General features: G+C 43.0%; 1 protein-coding gene across 1 annotated transcript in view; it reads left to right on the top strand.

Moving 5' to 3' along the window:
* Positions 1-19,779, top strand: part of UFL1 (UFM1 specific ligase 1) — a 428,808-nt gene that overhangs the window by 297,299 nt on the left and 111,730 nt on the right. The window contains exon 11 of the mRNA XM_078648232.1: positions 64-184. Within this exon, the coding sequence (XP_078504358.1) occupies positions 64-184 (121 nt within the window). The remainder of the gene's footprint in view (positions 1-63; positions 185-19,779) is intronic.

Raw genomic sequence — 19,779 nt, 5'->3', positions numbered from 1 at the left:
ATTTCTTGTTTTTTTATGTGATTAAGACGCAGTAGCTGAGCGTGAGTCTCTTTTATGTTGTAGGAAATGAAAAGTAGCCCCGTTTATTTGCTCACAGAAGATGATTTCAAGCAGGCCTCTCTTTTGGAAAATGCAACTGCAAGTAAAAAGGACAAACGGGACGAGAGGCGAAAGAAGGCAACAGGTGGGTTTCAGAATTATTTTGATGTGAAAGGAAAGTATTCTGTAACAATTATTAAATGGCAAAACTGAAGGTCAGAAGTCAGCTTTTATATAATTGTTCTTAGGTTCGGGCAAATTACTGACTTTTAGCATAACAGTTACCCATCTTGAATTTACTCCAGTGTTACATATTCAGTGTGTGTAAAGGAAACTCAAATGTACCTTTTCAATTTCAACATTATTAATTGCTTCAGAAAACAATATTTTATCCTAGATGAGGCCCTTCTTCAAACCCAGATTAAAGATTTGGTCCTTGCCACCATGGAAAAACTGTACCACTGCATTTGACAAGCACACATTACTGGATGTTCCTAAAAGGGAAAGGATCATCCTTAAATGTGCAAGTTTATGGATATTGAACTACTTCTGGCAGGCGCCACACTTAGAAATGTTCTCCTATTCTGCCCACGTAATAAACAACTCTCTTAATCTCAACAAGTTCTTCACATGCTAGTTTGCTGACAGAATCTTTTAAAACTTTGTTAAACAATAGGTTCAAGCAGTTCTCCTGCAAGCTATTTCCTCTACTTCTTAAAGAGGAGAATATTTTTACCTAGACAAATCAATACCCATTTTCTACTTGAACGAGTGACTTGCAAATACATCTTTAAATTGAGCATTGACAGTTATGTATTCTTCCAATCCAGTGCAAAGGCTAGCAGAGGCGAGTAATAAGTATGCAAGAGGCCACAATTGTATGGGCTCACCGTCTACACAGTGAAGGCTTGCTAATGAAGTCTTGCACCGGATAATCTAAGTCTGGGAAGCTCTGTGGTCGACCTCTTTGTCCCTAATGACATTTCTAAATGTCATGTTCTGCCTCGTTCATAGGAAGTTCCAGATGTCCACGTGATGTGCCTTTCAGATACCAACGATTCACAGAGATTTAGAAATGCTCTCTTCCTCGATCTTGAAATCCCTCACATGACCAGAGAAAATCAATTTTAAACTTTAATGTGTCAAATAAATTGTATCTGAACCTTGCCATAGATGCTCATCTTTTTTTCTCTTCAGAATGAAATGATTTGCTGAATATCCATTCCGTACTCAAAGTTGATGTTTTATTTTCTAAGAAAATACTTTACAGCAAATGATACAGGTCCTGTCACTTGACCCTGGACGTGAATATGGGCTTCATTGTTTCAACACTTAGCAATGTCTTGTCTTCTGTGACTTAACTGGCTGGCACACGATGGATTAAACCCAGATCTGTGACTGGGGGTGAATGTTTTGCCATTGTGCAACATTCCGTCCATCATCTTGTGTGTTTTGCTGTTCATCCTATGTGGGAAGGGTATGCCCAGACGTGGGTCCCGTGCTCACTAAGCCACTGGAGTCAAGCTATCCTGGCTGAAGACGGCTGATAGCCAGAAACCGGTCCTAGGATGCTTGATTCCGGTCCAGGGAAGACATGGCTTGGCAGTTCGGGCTGGACTGTTCCCATGAGGCACAGGGTCAAGACTGATTTGCATATGGCCATGTCAGAACTGGGGTGTCTTGGTGAGCAAAATAACAATGGATTAAACCCAGATATGTGACTGGGGGTGAATATTTTGCCATTGTGCAACATTCCGTCCATCATCTTGTGTGTTTAACTTGCTGGCACAAGAATTATGGATATTATTTTTTCTTTTTCTTTTCAATAAAAATGTTTATGCCACATTTAGTGTATGATGGTTTGCACAGTTCGGTCGGGAGCCTAACATTTACTGGAAACTATATTTAGTGTTGGCAGCTATTGTACGCTGTGATAATATTTCAGTGATTTGTACCAATTACTTCTTCTAGATGACTCACGGTGGTTCCAGCAGTGTTAAAGAACCCTCCCTGTTTTTTCAGAGACCAAGGCTGTTTTACTTACAGAAACTTAATATATTCTAACAATTTTGTTAGATTTTCACTTTGATCATACTTTTTTTTTTATTCCACTTTTGACTGACGTCACCGACATGTCTTGGCAAAAAGACTCTATGACCTTGAATAATCTAAAGGGCTGTGGAAAAATTACCTTTGTAAAGGTTTGTATTTTCCTTGTTTGCACACATTAATTATCCCAGCAGTCCTTGTTCTTCTCCGTGAGGATTATCTATGTGAAGTCTGTCAGCCCTTTATTTTCCTTTCAACTTATTACTATTTTTCAAGGTTGTCTATGGTTTGAGGGCAACTTTTCCATTTAGTAAGGGGCAAAGGAACTTTTGTGTATTGGTTTTATTTCCAGACTTGCATGCCTATTGAGCTGAAATCTTTTTGTATGCAACTTTTCTTGGCTGTCTGTGAAATTGTGGATCCCCTAACTGGTGTTTATGGCTATAGGAATGTTATTACTTTGGGTGTTAAGTTTTTCTGATGAGAGGGGGTGATTGTTTCATGCTTTATGAACCAGGAACAAAAAGGTGCGACTTTCAGCTCTTTGGATGAGGGGAACTGTAGTAATAAACTCTATAGACAGCAGATATGATGAGTGGAGTTTATTCATAAACTGCTACACAGCAGACAGGAGAGACGGTGGCAATCAGCTGGCTCCAACTGCTCTCTGGATCACTTCAAATAATAGAACCCAGTGACAGAGCATCCAGGCAACCCTTAACATTCTACATGACAAAGCCTGGAATGCAGTACATATTAAATGAATACAGTGTCAATCATTTAAGATAAATGAACTAGGAGAGAGTGCAACATATCCTCTCTTCTCAATAAAAATAAAATTACTAAGAGAAACTTGGTAAGGTCCAACAGTCCTGCGAGAAACGGGCAAATCTGAAGTAAACGGAACAACATTTTTAACTTTTACAATTTTTCCTACATTCCACCAATTACCTCCTTCAACCTGAACAGCATTCTTTCCCACCTCGGTGACTAAAATGGGTGGATCAAACTTGCTCTCACCCTTCTTCACATGTGTAGCAGACTTAACACGCACAAGATCTCCCACAAAAACAGGTACAGTTTTTACAGACTTCTTCCTATCAAACCAAGATTTTTGTTTGAGTTGTGAGATAGAAAAATTCTCTCTTCGCACCTTCATAAGACTTTCAACATCAGGAACAGACCTATTCTACTTATTTATCCACGCAGGTTTAAAACTTGTATTCGCATTTCTCCCGCTCAATAATTTGAAAGGAGAAATTTTGGGTGTCGAGTGGTTCTATAGAACCAAAGCATGCTATTTATGGAGTTGATAACATCACAGTTAGAAGATTTTGCCCGCCTGATACAGTCTCCCACAACCCTATTCCTACGTTCTACAAGTCCTTTGGACTGGGGATGGTAAAGAGAACTTTTAACATGCCTGATATTGCATGACTGTAAGAAAAATTCAATCACAGTACTGGCAAACTGTGTACCGTTATCTGTCACCAATGTTTGAGGAAATCCTTCCCTCATAAAAGCATCCTTTAGAAAAGAAATAACAATAGTAGAAGACATTTCTTTCACCAACTTTAACTCAGGCCATTTGGATGCGTAATCAATCAACACCATAATAAACGAAATCCTCCAGATAAAATTTCTAGAGGATCCATGATGTCTAACCCCAACTTTGAACAAGGTACGGAAGGACATTCAATAGGGAGAAGAGGTGGGGTGGCTACCTTCAACCCCTTGTCAGCAGACCTGCAAATGGAACAAAAATCAACAACGTCACTCACATCACTGTCCATGGAGGACCACCAAAAACAGTCACAGACTCTTCGCTTAGTAAGAATTGATCCCAAATGACCCTCATGAGCCCTAACAATTATACCTCTTCAAAGGCTCTGTGGAGGAATAAGTCTGTCAGCTCGTACCAAAACACCACCCTCCATTGAAGTCTCTAATTCAACTTTCTAGAAAGGTTGCAATTATTGAGGTAGAACATGTTCTCTATGTCAACCAGTCCTGACCTACTCACTCCCTTGTTGGAGAACTTTATCATTAGAAAGGGCCTTCATCTAACTCTCTTCAGTGCCAAGACTATGCTCCGGTAAATCAATTGAAGCAATTAGGCCATCATGTGAATTCTCTTCTCCACAGTCTGTGACATCAGACTCTTTTCCACTATCACTCATGGGGAACCTGGATAGAAAGTCCGCCCTGAAATTTCTGCCCCCAGAAACATGAACAACATCAAACCGGTATTGCATCAGACGAGACACCATCCTGAAAATTCTTGCAGCATTTACTGGTACCAGCACCTAGTATATTGATGAGTGGTTTATGGTCCGTCCTTAACAAAAAACGCCTTCCCCAGAAGTAGGAACAGAACTTTTCAATTGCCCATAGACAAGACAAATGTTCCTTCTCTATAACAGAGTACTGAAGTTCCCCATTTCTCGGAACTCTAGAAGCAAAAGAGATTGTATTTTCACCACTGGGTGAATCTTAGGTCAACACCCCCCCCCCCCGACCTACTTGACTTTCATCAACTGTAATACAGGCAGGAAGGTAACTCAGGATTGTATGGTTTAAGGGCACCACTGTTGGTAAGATACTCTTTAACATGACTTTGAGCTGATGCACATTGATCTGACAAAGAAAAAATAACACCTTTCCTGAGCAGAGAACTAATGGGTTGCACTATGGAGGTATAGTTGGGAATAAACTTTGAATAATATTCTAGTAGACCAAGCAAAGACTTGACTCCTGTTTTATCCACAGGAGCATGAGTTATCGTGTCTAACAGTCCTTGTCTGGGACTAATTCCCTCTCCAGAAATATGGTGACCTAAATATTCAATTTCATTGCCATTCACAAACATTCACAGCCCGACCCATGACAAAGGCTCTATCCTCGACCTCATCATCGCCAAAGAAGGCACTATTCAACTTGATTCAATCCAACCCTGTGACTGGTCAGATCACCATACTGTCACATTCTTCATCAATGAAAAAGTTAGACGTATCCCAGTCCAATCCTCCAAGCCCAAAGTTTGGAAAAGAGACTTGAAGAAACTCAATCTAAACTCTCTACCCCCTAACAGCTTCAATCTCCTACTTCCCCCTACCGGCGTTACTAACGTTCAATGCTTAGCTGATCACTATCTCAACGCTATGACCTCAATAATCAATGAGGCTGCACCGATGCAACTGAAAAGAGACTCCACCAAGATCTCCAACCCTTGGTACGACGGGAGTCTTAATGTAGACTGACGTGCCATGCGAATGGCAGAGCGCACCTGGAGATCAGTTCCCTCGGCGCTACACCTAAAAATTCTGAAGAAAAAGAGAAACGCATACTTCAGGAAAATAAAACGCTCCAGCTCGACCAAGCAAAAAAACGTCCGAGAAAACTGTTCGAACTAATTCGATCTCAATCCAAGGAAAAACCCCAAGCAGTCGACACTATAGGCAATGCACCTTCCTGTGAAGATTTCTCTGATTTCTTTAAACAAAAAACCGACAACATCAGGAGCGATCTCCTCATTGACGCAAGCCTCTACTCCAAACACCACTGCATAACACCCAATGAACCAAAAAACAATGCAACTTGGTCATCTTTTGTCAAGTACTCTGAAGAAGAAATTGACAGTCTACTCAGCACCTTGAAACCATCCAATCACCTCAATGACCCTCTTCCTGCTAACGCTGTAAAAGGCTTCACCCCTCTGCTCCTCCCACTCTGGACTAAAATTATCAATAGCTCACTGCAACAAGGAACCATCCCGGACTCCCTCAAAGTTGGTCAAGTTACTCCTTTACTAAAGAAACCAACAGCAGACCCCACTGATCTAAACAACTACCGTCCGATTACCAACATTCCCACTCTCGCCAAACTGTTGGAAAAATGCGTCCAGTTACAATTGACAAAACACATAGAACAGTACGCTCTCCTCAACCCTCATCAATCAGGCTTCCGAGCAGGGCACAGTACCGAAACGGCTATGACTCACATAATCGACGACGCCCTCCAAATTCTGGATCACAATGATACCTGCCTCCTCATCCTTCTTGATCTCTCTTCAGCATTCGACACTGTGAAACATGAGAACTTACTCGAACTCTTAAAAACAAGAATGGGTCTTTCTGGGACTGTCGTTCAGTGGTTCACCTCCTTTCTACACAACATGTCTCAGAAATTCAAGAGCAACAACTTGATGTCCTCCCCAGTACCTGTTTCGCTAGGTGTCCCTCAAGGATCCTGCCTATCCCCTACTTTGTTCAACCTAGTAATGGAACCTCTCACCACCTTGCTACAAGCATCCAATGTACACTTTCACATGTACGCCGATGACACTCAACTATATCTCAGACTGCAATCCCCCAACGACATCATGCATCTGAACTCAACGATCAGAAGCACCCAATCCTGGCTGGCCGATAACCACCTCAAACTCAACGCTATGAAAACTGAGTTCCTTCTGATTTCACCTCCCGCGAAAATCTCTACCACTCAAACCTGGCTTAAACACCTAACTGCACTCAACGTCCAACCAACCATCGTGGATTCAGCTAAATCTTTAGGCATAACACTGGACGCCAATCTCAACATGCAGCAGCATATCAGCAAGGCAACCAAGGGAGCGAACTTTCAAATAAATACCTTGAGGAAACTTAAACCCTTCCTCCCAGCCAAAGACTTCCAAACTGCAGTACAAGCACTAATAATCCCTCGCATAGACTACGGCAGCATCGCCCTCTGCGGTCTCCCCCTAACTACAACAGCACCCCTAAGAGCCTCACTAAACGTGGCAGCGAGACTCATCACTGGATCAAAAAAACACTCACATATCTCCCCTGACTTTAAGGCCCTGAACTGGTTGCCCTTTGAAGCCAGAATACATGTGAAAATTGCTTGCTTAACGCACAAGGCTATTCACCTGAGCTCACCTGGCTACCTCACTCAGAAGCTGACAATGTCCGGCGGCTCCAGAACCACCAGAAGCACAGAAAACCTTCTGCTGAAGCCTCGAAGATTCAGCAAGGAAAGAACTTACAAACGCTCCTTCTCAGGAATGGCGCCTAGGATATGGAACTCACTTCCTCCTGAAACCAGGCTCATCTCCTCCACTTTCCTTTTTAAGAAAGAATTTAAAGCTATCCTCATGGCTAAATTCACTTGAACTACTACTTTTGATTTTTTAAGACTCTGCATCCATCTGTACTCTTGTTTGATCCATTTACACATGTGTTTACCTGTATTATCGACCTTACCCGATTGTTCTTACTCCCTCCCATTTGTTATACTCGCTTTGCTCCCTCATGTACCCACCCTCCCTCCTACCCCTCGTCTATGTGAAGCGCTCTGTTATCTGCAAGGATCTTGCTCGCGCTATATAAAACTTTCAAAATAAAATAACAATAAATAAATAAATTGCAGTGGAACTTGCACTTTTCTGACTTGACTACCACCCCACGATCCTTGAAAAGGTCCATAATTTTTTTTAACAGAGAATTATGCGATGGAATACAAAAACTCCATCGATCCGACCTAACATGTTTTGCATGGCTCGTTGAAAAACGGAAGCCGCAGAGGCAAGCCCGAAAGGCATCTGTTTATATTGAAATGTGCTTAAAGGGGATATAAATGCGGTAAGGGGACGTGACTCTGGGTCTAGCTCTATCTGATGATATGCGCTGGCCACATCCACCTTTGAAAAATACTGAGACCCTCTGACCCTGGAAAATAGATCACAGATTTTAGGTAGTGGGTGAGATTCGATCCAGATTTATTTATTGCGAGACCTCAAATCCACAAAAACACTAAACTTACCACATTTCTTGCGTGCAACGACCAAGGGCGAAAGACCAAGTAAGACTTGGTTGATTCGATAATACCTTGATCGGACAGGGACTTAAGTTCTGTCTCAATATCGTCTCGCACACTGAAAGGTAAACTCTTAAATGTATGTTTGACCAGAGAGGCCCCATCTTTGACAGCAATTTCATACCTGAAACCACAAATTGTTCCAAGCCCACTAGAAAAAACTGATGGAAAACGTTCCTCCCACTTGCCAAAATCTTGCTCTTCAGAGATTTCAAGAACTTGTTCAGAACATTTTGAGAATCATCCCAGATAAGCCTTGGTTGTACCAGCCCAAAATGTTCAACCCTTTGACAGTAACATAAATCTTGCCACAAATGTTCCTATCTTTAAAAATTAACTCCTCTTCAAAGATGAATTTTGCGACCTTCGTACGAAACTGAAGAACCTTCAGGAGGTTGGAATAATCGGTCTCCCCATGTTTCGAAGAACAACTTTTGAGTCAACATAGTTATTCTTGCGCCTGAATCTACCAGCAGATTTAGGCCCAGATGCATCAAGCTAAAAACTGCTCGCAAAGGGGCAGATCCTCAGAATCTGCCCCTTTGCGACCTGTATTTTTGCATTTGGGATGCATCATCCCAAATGCAAGAATCGCAATTTAAGAAAATCGCAAAATTGCGATTACTTAAATTGCTATTGCATTTAAGAAATCTCAAATTGTGATTCCTTAAATGCCATGCACTAAAGTAAAAGAAATTGCGATTTCGCCAATAGGGGGCCCAAATTACCATGAAGTTGAACTTCATGGTAATTTGCAAAAACTTTGAAAAATGCACTAAAGTGCTTTTTTCAAAGTTCCATTTTACACACAGACATATGCCCTTAGGGCATATGTGTGTGCAAGATGTACCCATATGCAGATTTCAGGGGTGCAACAGGGTGTCCTTTTGACACCATGGCACCCTTGAAATTGCAATCTCAATTTGCGATTCTCTAATGGAGAATGGCAAATTGAGATTGTCTTCCCATTCATTCCTATGGGCCTATAGGCCCATAGGAATGAATGGGGAGGTATTCCTTAATTGCGACTCGCAATTTGCGAGTCGCAATTAAGGAATTTTAAAAAATCGCTATTTTTTAAGCGAGTTCTCCATGCATGGCATTTTGCTATTCCTTATTAGCGAATCCTTATTTTTCGCTAATAATGAATCGCAAAATGGATGCTTGATCCATCTGGGGGTTTGTGGTTTACTTCCCATACAAATTTCAGAAATAGGATCAACACATTCAATGGAATGATTAACATTTGAAAAATGATCATTAAATTCGGCAACTACTAAAATATTTCTGAATCAGATTCATAGTCTGACTCCAAAACGCATGCAACAGACCTTTTCTGATCGTTGAATTTTTTTTTTTAAAACAAACCTTCGCAAAATGCCCTAATTTCATACATACTACATTGGCACCTGCACACTTCGCCCTCTTTTGGTGAGGAGAGTTACCACACCGGTAACAAATTTGTTTCATATTTTTGACGTCTGATGTAATTTTCCCTGACCCAGAGTTTCTGTTTTTCGAGTTTTTAGTTGAAAATCGACGAGATTTGCTTTGTTTGGTCTTAGAGGTGCTAAAGACAACATTGACAGGATCGATATGTTTATCCTTCAATTCTTTCAAAGACACTTGAGAAGTCTCAATGCTTTTAGCTATTTTAATAGTTTCCTCCAAATTAGGATTGGCTAGAGGCAGGAGCTTCTGGCAGATATGTTTGTCTCTACAATGCCAAACAAATTGATCCCTGAAATTGCATAATGTAGAAGTATAAGCATCGACATCTTCACTTTAATTTTGCTGCCTCTAAAAAAAATGTATGTCGCTAAACCATCAGACTAGTTTGTTTGTCAAACCTTGTTTTAAGTTTTGTAATAGTGTCCTGATAGTCATCGACATGATCCTCAGGGAGATAACAATTGCAGGGAGGTGCTTGAAGATAGATCTGCCCTCAAAACCCAGAGAGTGAAGCAGAAGAAATCTTTTACGTCATTACTGAACGTAGAAGCACCAATAGCTCCTAGGTAAGTTTGAAAAGCGTCAAACCAAACCCCCAATCTGACAGGAGGGCCTCCTGGAGATTCCAGACAAGTGGGAGTAGAAGTTACAGATTGCATGTCTGATATCCCACCTAAATAAATAATATGGTATCAGAAATGAGAGAAAGTTAAAAAATGTAATAAAAAACAAAGCACATACATGAATTGATAGTAAACCGGTTTATTGTAACAATAAACAATTGTCAATTGAAGACCAGGTGTGCGAATCAGAAGAAAAGATCTGTCACAAAGAAAGAAGAAAAAAAATTGAATAAAAATGAAGGTGTGCAGATCACCATTATGTAATCTGCTTTTGTAGAGATGAAATTGTCCATCAATTTACTGAAAAGTGGTTATTGAGAAAGTAATTGTGTGCAGATCACCGTCATGTAGTCCGCTTCTTTAAACCAAGCAAAAAGTTTTTTTTGAATGATGAACAGGACAATACGATTATTAAAATAGATTACTCTTGACAATAAATAAGTGTGCGAATCACTGTTATGTAATCCGCTTTAGTGTGCGGATCACTGTCGTGCAATCCGCTACAGTATCCTCAACACAACCAGCGTCTCGCTGCGGTATAACAAGACAAGAAGGAAATGGTTGTTTGCGAGGATCGCTAAGCCTCACTGGGAACACGTTCAGTTGCCATGAAGATTTAACACTGTGACATCCATCATAACGTCGCTAGGCAACACTCTTGACACGTTCGATTGCAGCAATGGAGTCAGCTGTGACGTGCTTCAACAATGTTGCAGTGCGTAGTGATGTAAAGGTCAGGCAAATCAGGCAAACATGTGCGCGTGCGCCAACGAAGCTAGGCCGCAGAAACAAGGCCCAACGTCTAAGCTTGCACGATAATGTTTTAAGCCGCCGGCCACTAGAAATAGATCGTCTCTCACGAATTGAAGACACTGTGAGAAATCAATGACCAGGAAAGTCCCAGAATATAGTCTGTAGAAATGTTGATTGCGTGTGAAGAGAATGTTTGATGATCGTTTGAAAAGCAGTACATTTTCAAAAATATAAACTGTGAAGCGTTGCGGTGAGTGGGTACCAAAGTCATATGAAATTATGTAAAGGAACAGTCTTACCGCAAAAGTCTGTCTTTAATCTTATCTTAAAAACGCACGTAGAAATTGAAAGATGCACGCTGAGTCCAAAGTGTGACTGTGTAGCACGAATAATTGCCACTTAAATTGTAGTAATAAACTCTGTAGACAGCAGATATGATGAGTGAAGTTTATTCATAAACAGCTACACAGCAGACAGGAGAGTCGATGGCAATCAGCTGGCTCCAACTGCTCTCTGGATCACTTCAAATAACAAAACCCAGTGACAGAGCATCCAGGCAACCCTTAAAATTCTACATGACAAAGCCTGGAATGCAGTACATATTAAATGAATACAGTGTCAATCGTTTAAGCTAAATGAACTAGGAGAGAGTTCAACAGGAACAAAGGCTAACAGGAGGTTGGTGGCAGGTGCGAATGTGAAAGCTGATTGAACTGTTAAGGTAGGCAGGACCTAGGTTGTGCAGTACGTTGTATGTTTGCGCTAGTAATTTGAAGAGAACACATTTGTGAATGGGTTACCAGTGCAGTTTTTTTATGTGAATGGGAATACAGGTATTGTGGGGGGTGGGGGGGGGGGGGTGGGGGGGGTTGAGTGCAAGTCTGGCTTCTGCATTGTATATGACCTGGAACCTTTTGGTGAGTTTAGTGATGATTCCCACGTAAATTGCATTGACGTAGTCTTACTTGCTGGTAATTAGAGCTTGGGTGATCGTATGACCGGTATTGAGGGGGAGCCAGCTGAAGATTTTCCTGAGGTGCATGAGTGTGTGGAAGCAGGAGTAGGCAATAGAGTTAACCTGGCTGGACATTGATATGTCGCAGTTTATCATGATCCTTAGCTACCTAGCGTAGTTAGTTGGTTCAGGACCGGAATCAGGTGCCTTATCCGAAGAGTACCCCTGCCATCTTGTCCAATTTGAGCTTCAGGCATTTGCTCATCATTCAGAGGGTGACCTCTGACATGCAATTGATGTGGTGTATCATTGGAGATAGAAAGAAGGAGTTGTGTGTCAGTGTATGAGATGATGTTGATGCCATGGGCGCGGACGATGTTAGCTAGCAGGGTAATGTAGATATTAAAGAGCATGGTGCTGAGGTATAGGCCTTAAAGGACACCCCAGACAATGTTGGAGGGTTTGATGTATATGAATTTAGGATCCTAGTGTAATTTTCTAGATTCATGTCCATATGTAGGTATGAATCACCCTATCCTTATATAGGCATAGAAATCATAACCATATTTAGACTTAGCCTATGCAGACCAAGTACGGCATGGCTTCTTCCACTAGTTCCAAAAATCCACGACGATTTCTTGGAAAAACCTGCCTTCAGCAGTCAGGGACTTCCCCTTGCTTGAATATTGATTTATCCAAGAACTCATGGAGTTTTCAAAGAACTGAGTCTTTGGTATTGTTATTGTTATTGTTAACTGACGCTTGTATAGCACCGAATCACCGTCAGGTCTCTAGGCGCTCATGACAGAAGGACTTAACAACAGCAGAGTAGAAAAGAAGGGGCGTGTGGTCGTGGCACTAAACAGTGTTTAAGGCTTCCCTAAACAGGAGCGTTTTTAAAGACTTCCTGAAGTGCAACAAATTTGATTCTTTGCGGAGGGACTCTGGAAGTTTGTTCTAGATCTGTGGAACCAACACAGAAAAGGATCTCCCTCCCTTAGTGTCCAATTTGTATCGAGGACAGGACAGCAACTGTGTGTTAGAGGACCTTAGTGATCGAGTGGGGTTATAAACCCCCAAGGCGCTCTTTGATATAGGCAGGTGCTTGGCCCTAATTGCCTTATGGGCAATGCATAAGCTTTTAAACTCCACCCTTTGCTTTATGGGGAACCAGCGTAATCTACAAGGCAGTGGGGAAGCATGGGTCCGTCTAGGTAGCCTAAAAATTAACCTAGCTGCATCGTTTAAGACCACTTGCAGCCTGCTGGTCAATGTTTTAGGCAATCCCAAATAAAGAGCATTCCCGTAATCCAGTCTTGAAATTATTGTGGCGGAGACAATTGTACGAAGCGTGGAAGGGGAAAGAAGAGGGACTAGCTTTCGTAGCTGTCTAATTAGGTTTGTGCAAGTTCCAACAACAGAGGAAATCTGTCTGGCCATTGACAGCTCATGGTCCATCTTTATACCGAGGCTTTTTACGTTAAGACATGGTTTTGGGGTAGGCCCAAGCTCTTGGGGCCAAAACAGGTCACACCAAGGTGAGGCAGTAGTTGAAACCACTAAAACCTCCGTTTTGTCCGGATTTATCTTCAACGCATTCGCTGTCATCCAACTCACAGTGTGTCTGAGAATATTTTGGGCTTGGATCTGTGCAGATGCCGTGTTATCAACGCTAAGTAGCAACTGAGTATCGTCGGCATAGTTAAAAATTCTGCAGCCCATGTTTACCAGAGAGTCAATCAGGGGTTGCAGATAAAGATTAAACAAAAGTGGGGACAATGTAGATCCCTGAGGGACTCCACACTCAAGGGTACCCAGGTCAGATGTACAGTCCCTAGTTGAATCCTTTGAGTTCTTCCAGAAAGAAAGGATTTTAGCCATTGATAGGCTAAGTCTTGTATCCCAGATGCTGCCAGTCTGTCCAGGAGCAGGGTGTGGCTGACAGTATTGAATGCCGCTGACAGATCTAATAATATCAGGGCACTCGGCTTCTTACTGTCAGCCATACCACTGAGCTCATCCAGCACTGAGAGCATCACCAATTCAGTGCTGTGATGCGCACGAAACCCCGCTTGACGCTCCTGGAGTAGATGGTGTGACTCCAGGAATGATGAGAGAGACATCAAAACGTGCTGTTCCAAAATCTTGGACAGAAAAGGCAGCTGGGATATTGGCCTATAGTTTTTTAGGTTGGCAGGGTCAGCCCCAGGCTTTTTTATTAGGGGCCTAACTCGTGTTTCTTTGAGACTAGAGGGTAAATGGCCAGTGTCTAATGAGTTATTCAATAAGGAGACAATATGACTCTCTAAGATGGGAAGCGCTAGTCGAAAAACGCTAGGGGGACATGGGTCTGCTGTAGAACCTGACTTAGTTCGACTCATAAGCTGTCCGAGAACTGTAGAGTCTATCAAGGGAAACTTAGAGATGGTATATTCTGGAGGGGGGTTTGAGAGTGCAGTAATGGAGGATGACTGTTGGAAGTGTTCTTGATGTCAGCGAGAATGAATTTCGCTTTATCAAGAAAATAGTTTTGAAAGGTATTACAATCTATCGGGGTTTCTGATTTTTCTGCTTTCTTACTCAGCTCTGTTAAAATGATAAAGGTTTCTTTCTGGATGTTAGCCGCGTTGTTAATTCGGGATTCATAGTAATCTGCTTTTGCTGACAGAATACACTTTTTGTACAGCTTAAGAAATGCTTTATAATGATCCCGATCTATGTGGTCACTCGATTTCCTCCAGCATCTCTCTAAATGGCGAAGCTTTCTTTTTTGTTCCCTTAGAGAAGAGTTGAACCACGGGGCTCCTTTTACTGCTCCGTTTATCTTCTGTTTCCTTTCGGGTGCTATTTCATCTATGGCCTGACTAAGATATTGCATCACATTCACATATTCCTGATCTAGATCACCATGGGTATCAGGTGGCTGAGTATATTTAAGAAGGGTGTCGACAGTATTTTTGAATCAACTTTCCTCCATTGACGAACTTTTTTAGTTTTAGGGGGTGGTGGTAGGGATAGATACCCATCTATTGGGATGTCACAGTTTATTAGGTAGTGATCTGACCATATACAGGGTAGGATACATGTAAGAACTACCTCCGGATCTGAGGTCCAAATAAGATCGAGGGTATGGCCTTTAATATGTGTGGATACCTCTACTAGTTGTTGGAGCCCAAGCGTGGTCATGGTGGTCTTCAGCTGTCGGGTTGCCGCCTCTTTGAGTTTTATCCCAGTGAATGTTGAAATCTCCAGTTACTAAGACTTTTTGGTAGCGTGTGCAAATATCTGAAATGATGGGGGCAAGTAAATCATTGAACAAAGGGGTAGATTTTGGGGGACGGTAGACTGTAAGAACAGCAAGGCAGGAATTTTTTAAGGTGATCTTCACCCCAATTATATCTGCTAGGTCAACTGTTTCTGCCATTAGTTTAGTAACTGTTAGATGTTTTTTAAACAGAATTGCCACACCCCCCCCCCTCTGACATTATCTGCACGATTGTGCCACATAGCGTCATAATCATTTGGGAGGGTGGCTATGATGTCTGGTAGTGAGCTATCGCCCAACCACGTTTCTGTGAGAGTTAAAACATCTATGTCCTCATTCCGAAGCAGGGTGAAAATTTCAAGATGATGTTTTTGAAGTGATCTTGTATTCAGGCTGGTTAGCTTCAGAGTGAGTGGATTCATAGTCATGCTACTCTTGGTCCGTAAAATACCAGTCGCCTTTAGCCTAGCCTGGATAGTTGAGCCTAGGGTATAGGTACTTGAGTCTAATCGGTGTAGCTCACCAGAAGAATATATCAGTCGACTGCCAGGGGGGCCGGCCCCAGGGCCCGGATGTGCGCGGACGGGCGTAGACGGGCAGGACTCTGGCACGACTCCGGCGCATCCGGTGTACGCGTCCGCTGCGCGGAGTCATGACCGTCCCCTTTTAAGCGCAACTAGAGCGTGTCCCAACAATAGCCCACACCCAATATGGCCGCCGTCAGTCACTCGCCTGACCGGAACCAGCTCTCAGCGTCAATGCTCGGCCGAGAGCGGTCCGGTGACGAGGGGGAGGGGGGAGGGGGGGTATTTGATGACGTTATTATGTCCAACCTTACATCAAACTAGGCACCTTCAAGGTATAAATATGCCCACACTTGCCCAGGCAAACACACGGTGGTTTGGAGCAGTTCGACTATCTACTTGCCCGACGCCCTGCTACAGCAAGTGCCGAAGGAAGCCGACCCTCCAGCAGACGCACTGAGAGTGATGCTGTCTTTTCTCTTGCAGAGAAATCCAGCTCCAGTGTTTCCAACCTACCCTTGCGGGTTGTTGGGAAGTCGAGTCCTGAGAGAGAGATACCAGACCTCCCTCATTCTAAATCAAGGTACGGATCTGATTAGACCTTTAGAGAATTCTTGGATAGATTCTTGGCAAATAATACTGAAACTAAGCTATACCTGACTTACTTCTTCCCTTGTACTAGACCTAGGTTAGGTACACCGGGGTAGGCGTATTTTAGAAGCACCAGTTGAGTAATTTTAGTCTTTATTTATTAATGTATGTATTCTATGTATTTTATGGCTTAGAAACCATATCATGCTTTTACAGTATTATTTTATAATACTCTTCGTACTGTACGCATTGTACTTTGCTACCAGTATTACGATTGGAGCAATTAATTTCCTCTGCATGAGAAAGAAGACTGTTCAATAAATCCTTTTATTGAAAACACCCGTCTCTCTATTTCTCTGCACCTCTGGTGAAACGAAGCATGCACGATTGACTGAGTAAAATAACTATCTATTGTTTCCGCGACTCTAGAGATACATTTCTTATTCTTGGGAAACAAAGTTGTCATGTTTATGCGGTTGTCAGAGACTAATCCCTTCTTGTTTATTCGAGAAACTTTCTAGTGACCTCTGAGCTAGCTGGCACTCACAATTAAGTCTAGTATATTCGATAGAGACCTAGTAGACCTCAGTTCTATGTCAAATCTACAGGGTATATTATTCCAATGCGCAGAGCCTATTGGGAATATAGGAACTACAATACAGGTTCAGAGGTGTATGAAACAATGCTAACAGTCTGTGTGCTACCTATGAGGAAGGAGCTTATCCATCTGAAAACTGATCCACAAATGTCTGTTGTGTAGAGACATTGTGTGAGGTTTAGGTGGGAGGCCGTGTTGAAACACATGGAGAAGTTGAGGAGGAAAAGGGCCACAGCGCTGCCCTGGTCCATGATGAGACGGATGTGGTAGTTTGTGGCGCTGAGAGCAGTTTTGGTGGTTTGGTGTGAGTCCTTTATGGGTCAGGTCAAGGAAGTGTTTGGCATTGAGGTGGTCAGCCAGTCTCTTGTTGAAGAATTTTTCCTGGATTTTATCCGGGTAGGGTAGCAGGGAAACAGGTCTGTATTTTGCTGATCTTTTTGGATCCAAAGTTTTTTTTTCAGTAGAAACAGGATGATGGTGTTTTTCCTTGTGTCCAGAAAGGAGGCTGTGGGGTGAGAGGCATTGTGGATCAGAGTGAGGGCAGGGCAGATGGATTCTAGACCTTTGGCGAAGTGTGGGTAGGGGTCTGAAGGGGCATCCAAGTGAAGAGGGGGTGAGGATGTAGCCTTATGGCTAGAGCGGTTGACCTCTAAGCTGGGGAACCGGGTTCGAGTCTCGGCAACGACACTCAACATCCTGCGACTCTGGGCAAATTACTTTATCTCCCCGTGCCTAACAAAAATGAATGTGTCCATCTGTACCAAAACTGGTGCCCATGTAAAGCGCTCCGATACCCAATATCTCGGGTCTAGTTTGCGCTGTATAAAACTCTAGAAAAAAAAACGCGCATGATGTCTGCAGTTTTGGCTAGGGTGACGGGGGTGTTGCAGATCATGTTGTTTTTTGGTGCGTCATCGTGTAAGGAGGGAGTGGGGAGGTCTTGCTGGATGGGGTGCAAAGTTGTTGTATAGGTCTTAATACATGACAACAGACCCTGTTCCGGCAGGAGACTCCCGATTTTTGTAGCAAAAAATTGCATTATTTTAGGTGTCTCTAGACTAAAACTGTCTCTCCTTCAATATGTCAATGGGGAAAATGCATTGGCCCGAACTTTTTGTCCCCAAAAAATCTCGCTCTTTCTGTTTTTAAAATGTTTGCATGTGTGTATATTGTTAATTAGTACAGAGCGAGCTTTGTAGCAGGGCTTCTGTAGGGAGAAGTGGACGTTACGATTATGGCGGGGCAGGTGAATTCCTTACCACAGTTTTCCTAGTTCTTTGACCTGCTGTTTATTGGAGCGAGGCTTTTAGTTTGTTTAACACCCCTTAAAAATAATACTTTTCTCTACTTGAAATGTGATTACTTCTTTTTGTTAGCAGGGGTGCTTTTCTATTACCTTGTTATAGAAGTTATTTTTTATGCCTCGCCTGAGACAGTGCATGCTGTCTCTTTCGAGACATTCAGTAAGTGGTTTTTAAAAGTGCCACCAGAGGCTTTTGCTGGCCTCCAGCTTGCATTCACGAGCGCGTGCACGTGCACAGCTGCCATCTGTGTTTTTATGGCTGTAATCCGGCTCCTCTGCTCGCACTCCCCCTCCCTCTTCGTCAGTTTCATTTATGTCTGTTGCTGTGAATGCTACTCTGCTCACACTCCCCCCTCCCTTCTCCCTCTCCCTCTTCGTCAGTTTCATTTGTGTCTTCTATTGCTGTGAATGCTCCTGCTTCCACTAGGCACATACACCATCAGTCGTCCGTGCACGCTTTCACCAGGCACACACACCACCAGCCGTCCGTGCACGCTTCCACCAGAGGCAAACACACCACCAGCCATCAGTGCACGCTTCCACCAGGCGCACACACCATTAGTCATAAGTGCACGCTTTCACCAGGCACACACACCACCAGCCGTCAGTGCACGCTTCCACCAGGCACACACACCACCAGTCGTCAGTGCACGCTTCCACCAGGCACACACACACCAGCCGTCAGTGCACGCTTCCACCAGGCACACACACCACCATCCGTCAGTGCACGCTCCCACCAGGCACACACACACCACCTGCCGTCAGTGCACGCTTCCACCAGGCACATTTCCACCAGCCGTCAGTGCAGCAGGCAGGCTCTTCTCAGAGTTTCTTGGTAAATATGTGTTCGATGCCTGGGAGGGAGTGGCTTGAGTTTCCTTAAACCATGCTGAGTATGCAGGTGCAGTGCATGAACTCCTGTGTGAGTGAGTCATGCTGCCTGGGGCTCACACACTCCACACTTGTAAATTGCGCCTGCACCAGGCTTTGTCTCATTTTCAAATTTCGGCGCTTGGGCGGCCCCCACAACCCCGGGAACGACTGCTTCCTACAACCCGAATGGAAACAACATTCAGAGCAATGAAAATAAGTTCATTTGATGCAAAGAACTGTTAACAAAAACCATGTCCAGCTATTGTATATCTGGCAACTTAAACAAACCAGCAACAAAAACCAAACCAGCATTGGCATAACCAATAGGTATCGCTTTTTGGACCCTATAAGTATTTCGTTATGCAGCAGAATATCCTTGGGTCAACAACGCCAACTGTTGCATGGCTAAACACTCATAAGGTCCCAAATGCGAGACCTATTGGCTATGCCAATGCTTGTTGTGAGTTTATCACCTCTCTAAAGTTCTCTTATAATGCCCTGTGCTCAGTCAGCTCCGATGGTTTCGAGATTTGATGATTTAAAGAAGCCTCTGTGCTTCGTGTCCTCCCTGTGATTGAAGACGGGAAAACAATCACACATAGCGATATTCGCAAAAATATTTTTTGCAGTCACGAGTCTGATTACGAGCGTAATAACGGTACACCCACCCATCTTCGAATTTAAAATTTTTCAATGGCAATTTCTGTTGAAGTGCTGGAAACGATTGGTTTCAAAACTGTTGTAAAGTGTAAACCATGCAGGCAGCACATTTACTTTTTAGGTCTCGCCTGAGCCAATGCACTTGCGCATTGCTCCGGCGAAACTTTTGTAGGGACTACAGGAAAGGCTGCCAGAGGGCTTTGGAATCCGGATTATGGCC

Source organism: Lissotriton helveticus, chromosome 6 (genome assembly GCF_964261635.1).
Source record: "Lissotriton helveticus chromosome 6, aLisHel1.1, whole genome shotgun sequence".
NCBI lineage: Eukaryota > Metazoa > Chordata > Amphibia > Caudata > Salamandridae > Lissotriton > Lissotriton helveticus.
Note: the sequence above shows the minus strand (reverse complement) of the source record. Positions and strands in the feature narration are given on the sequence as shown.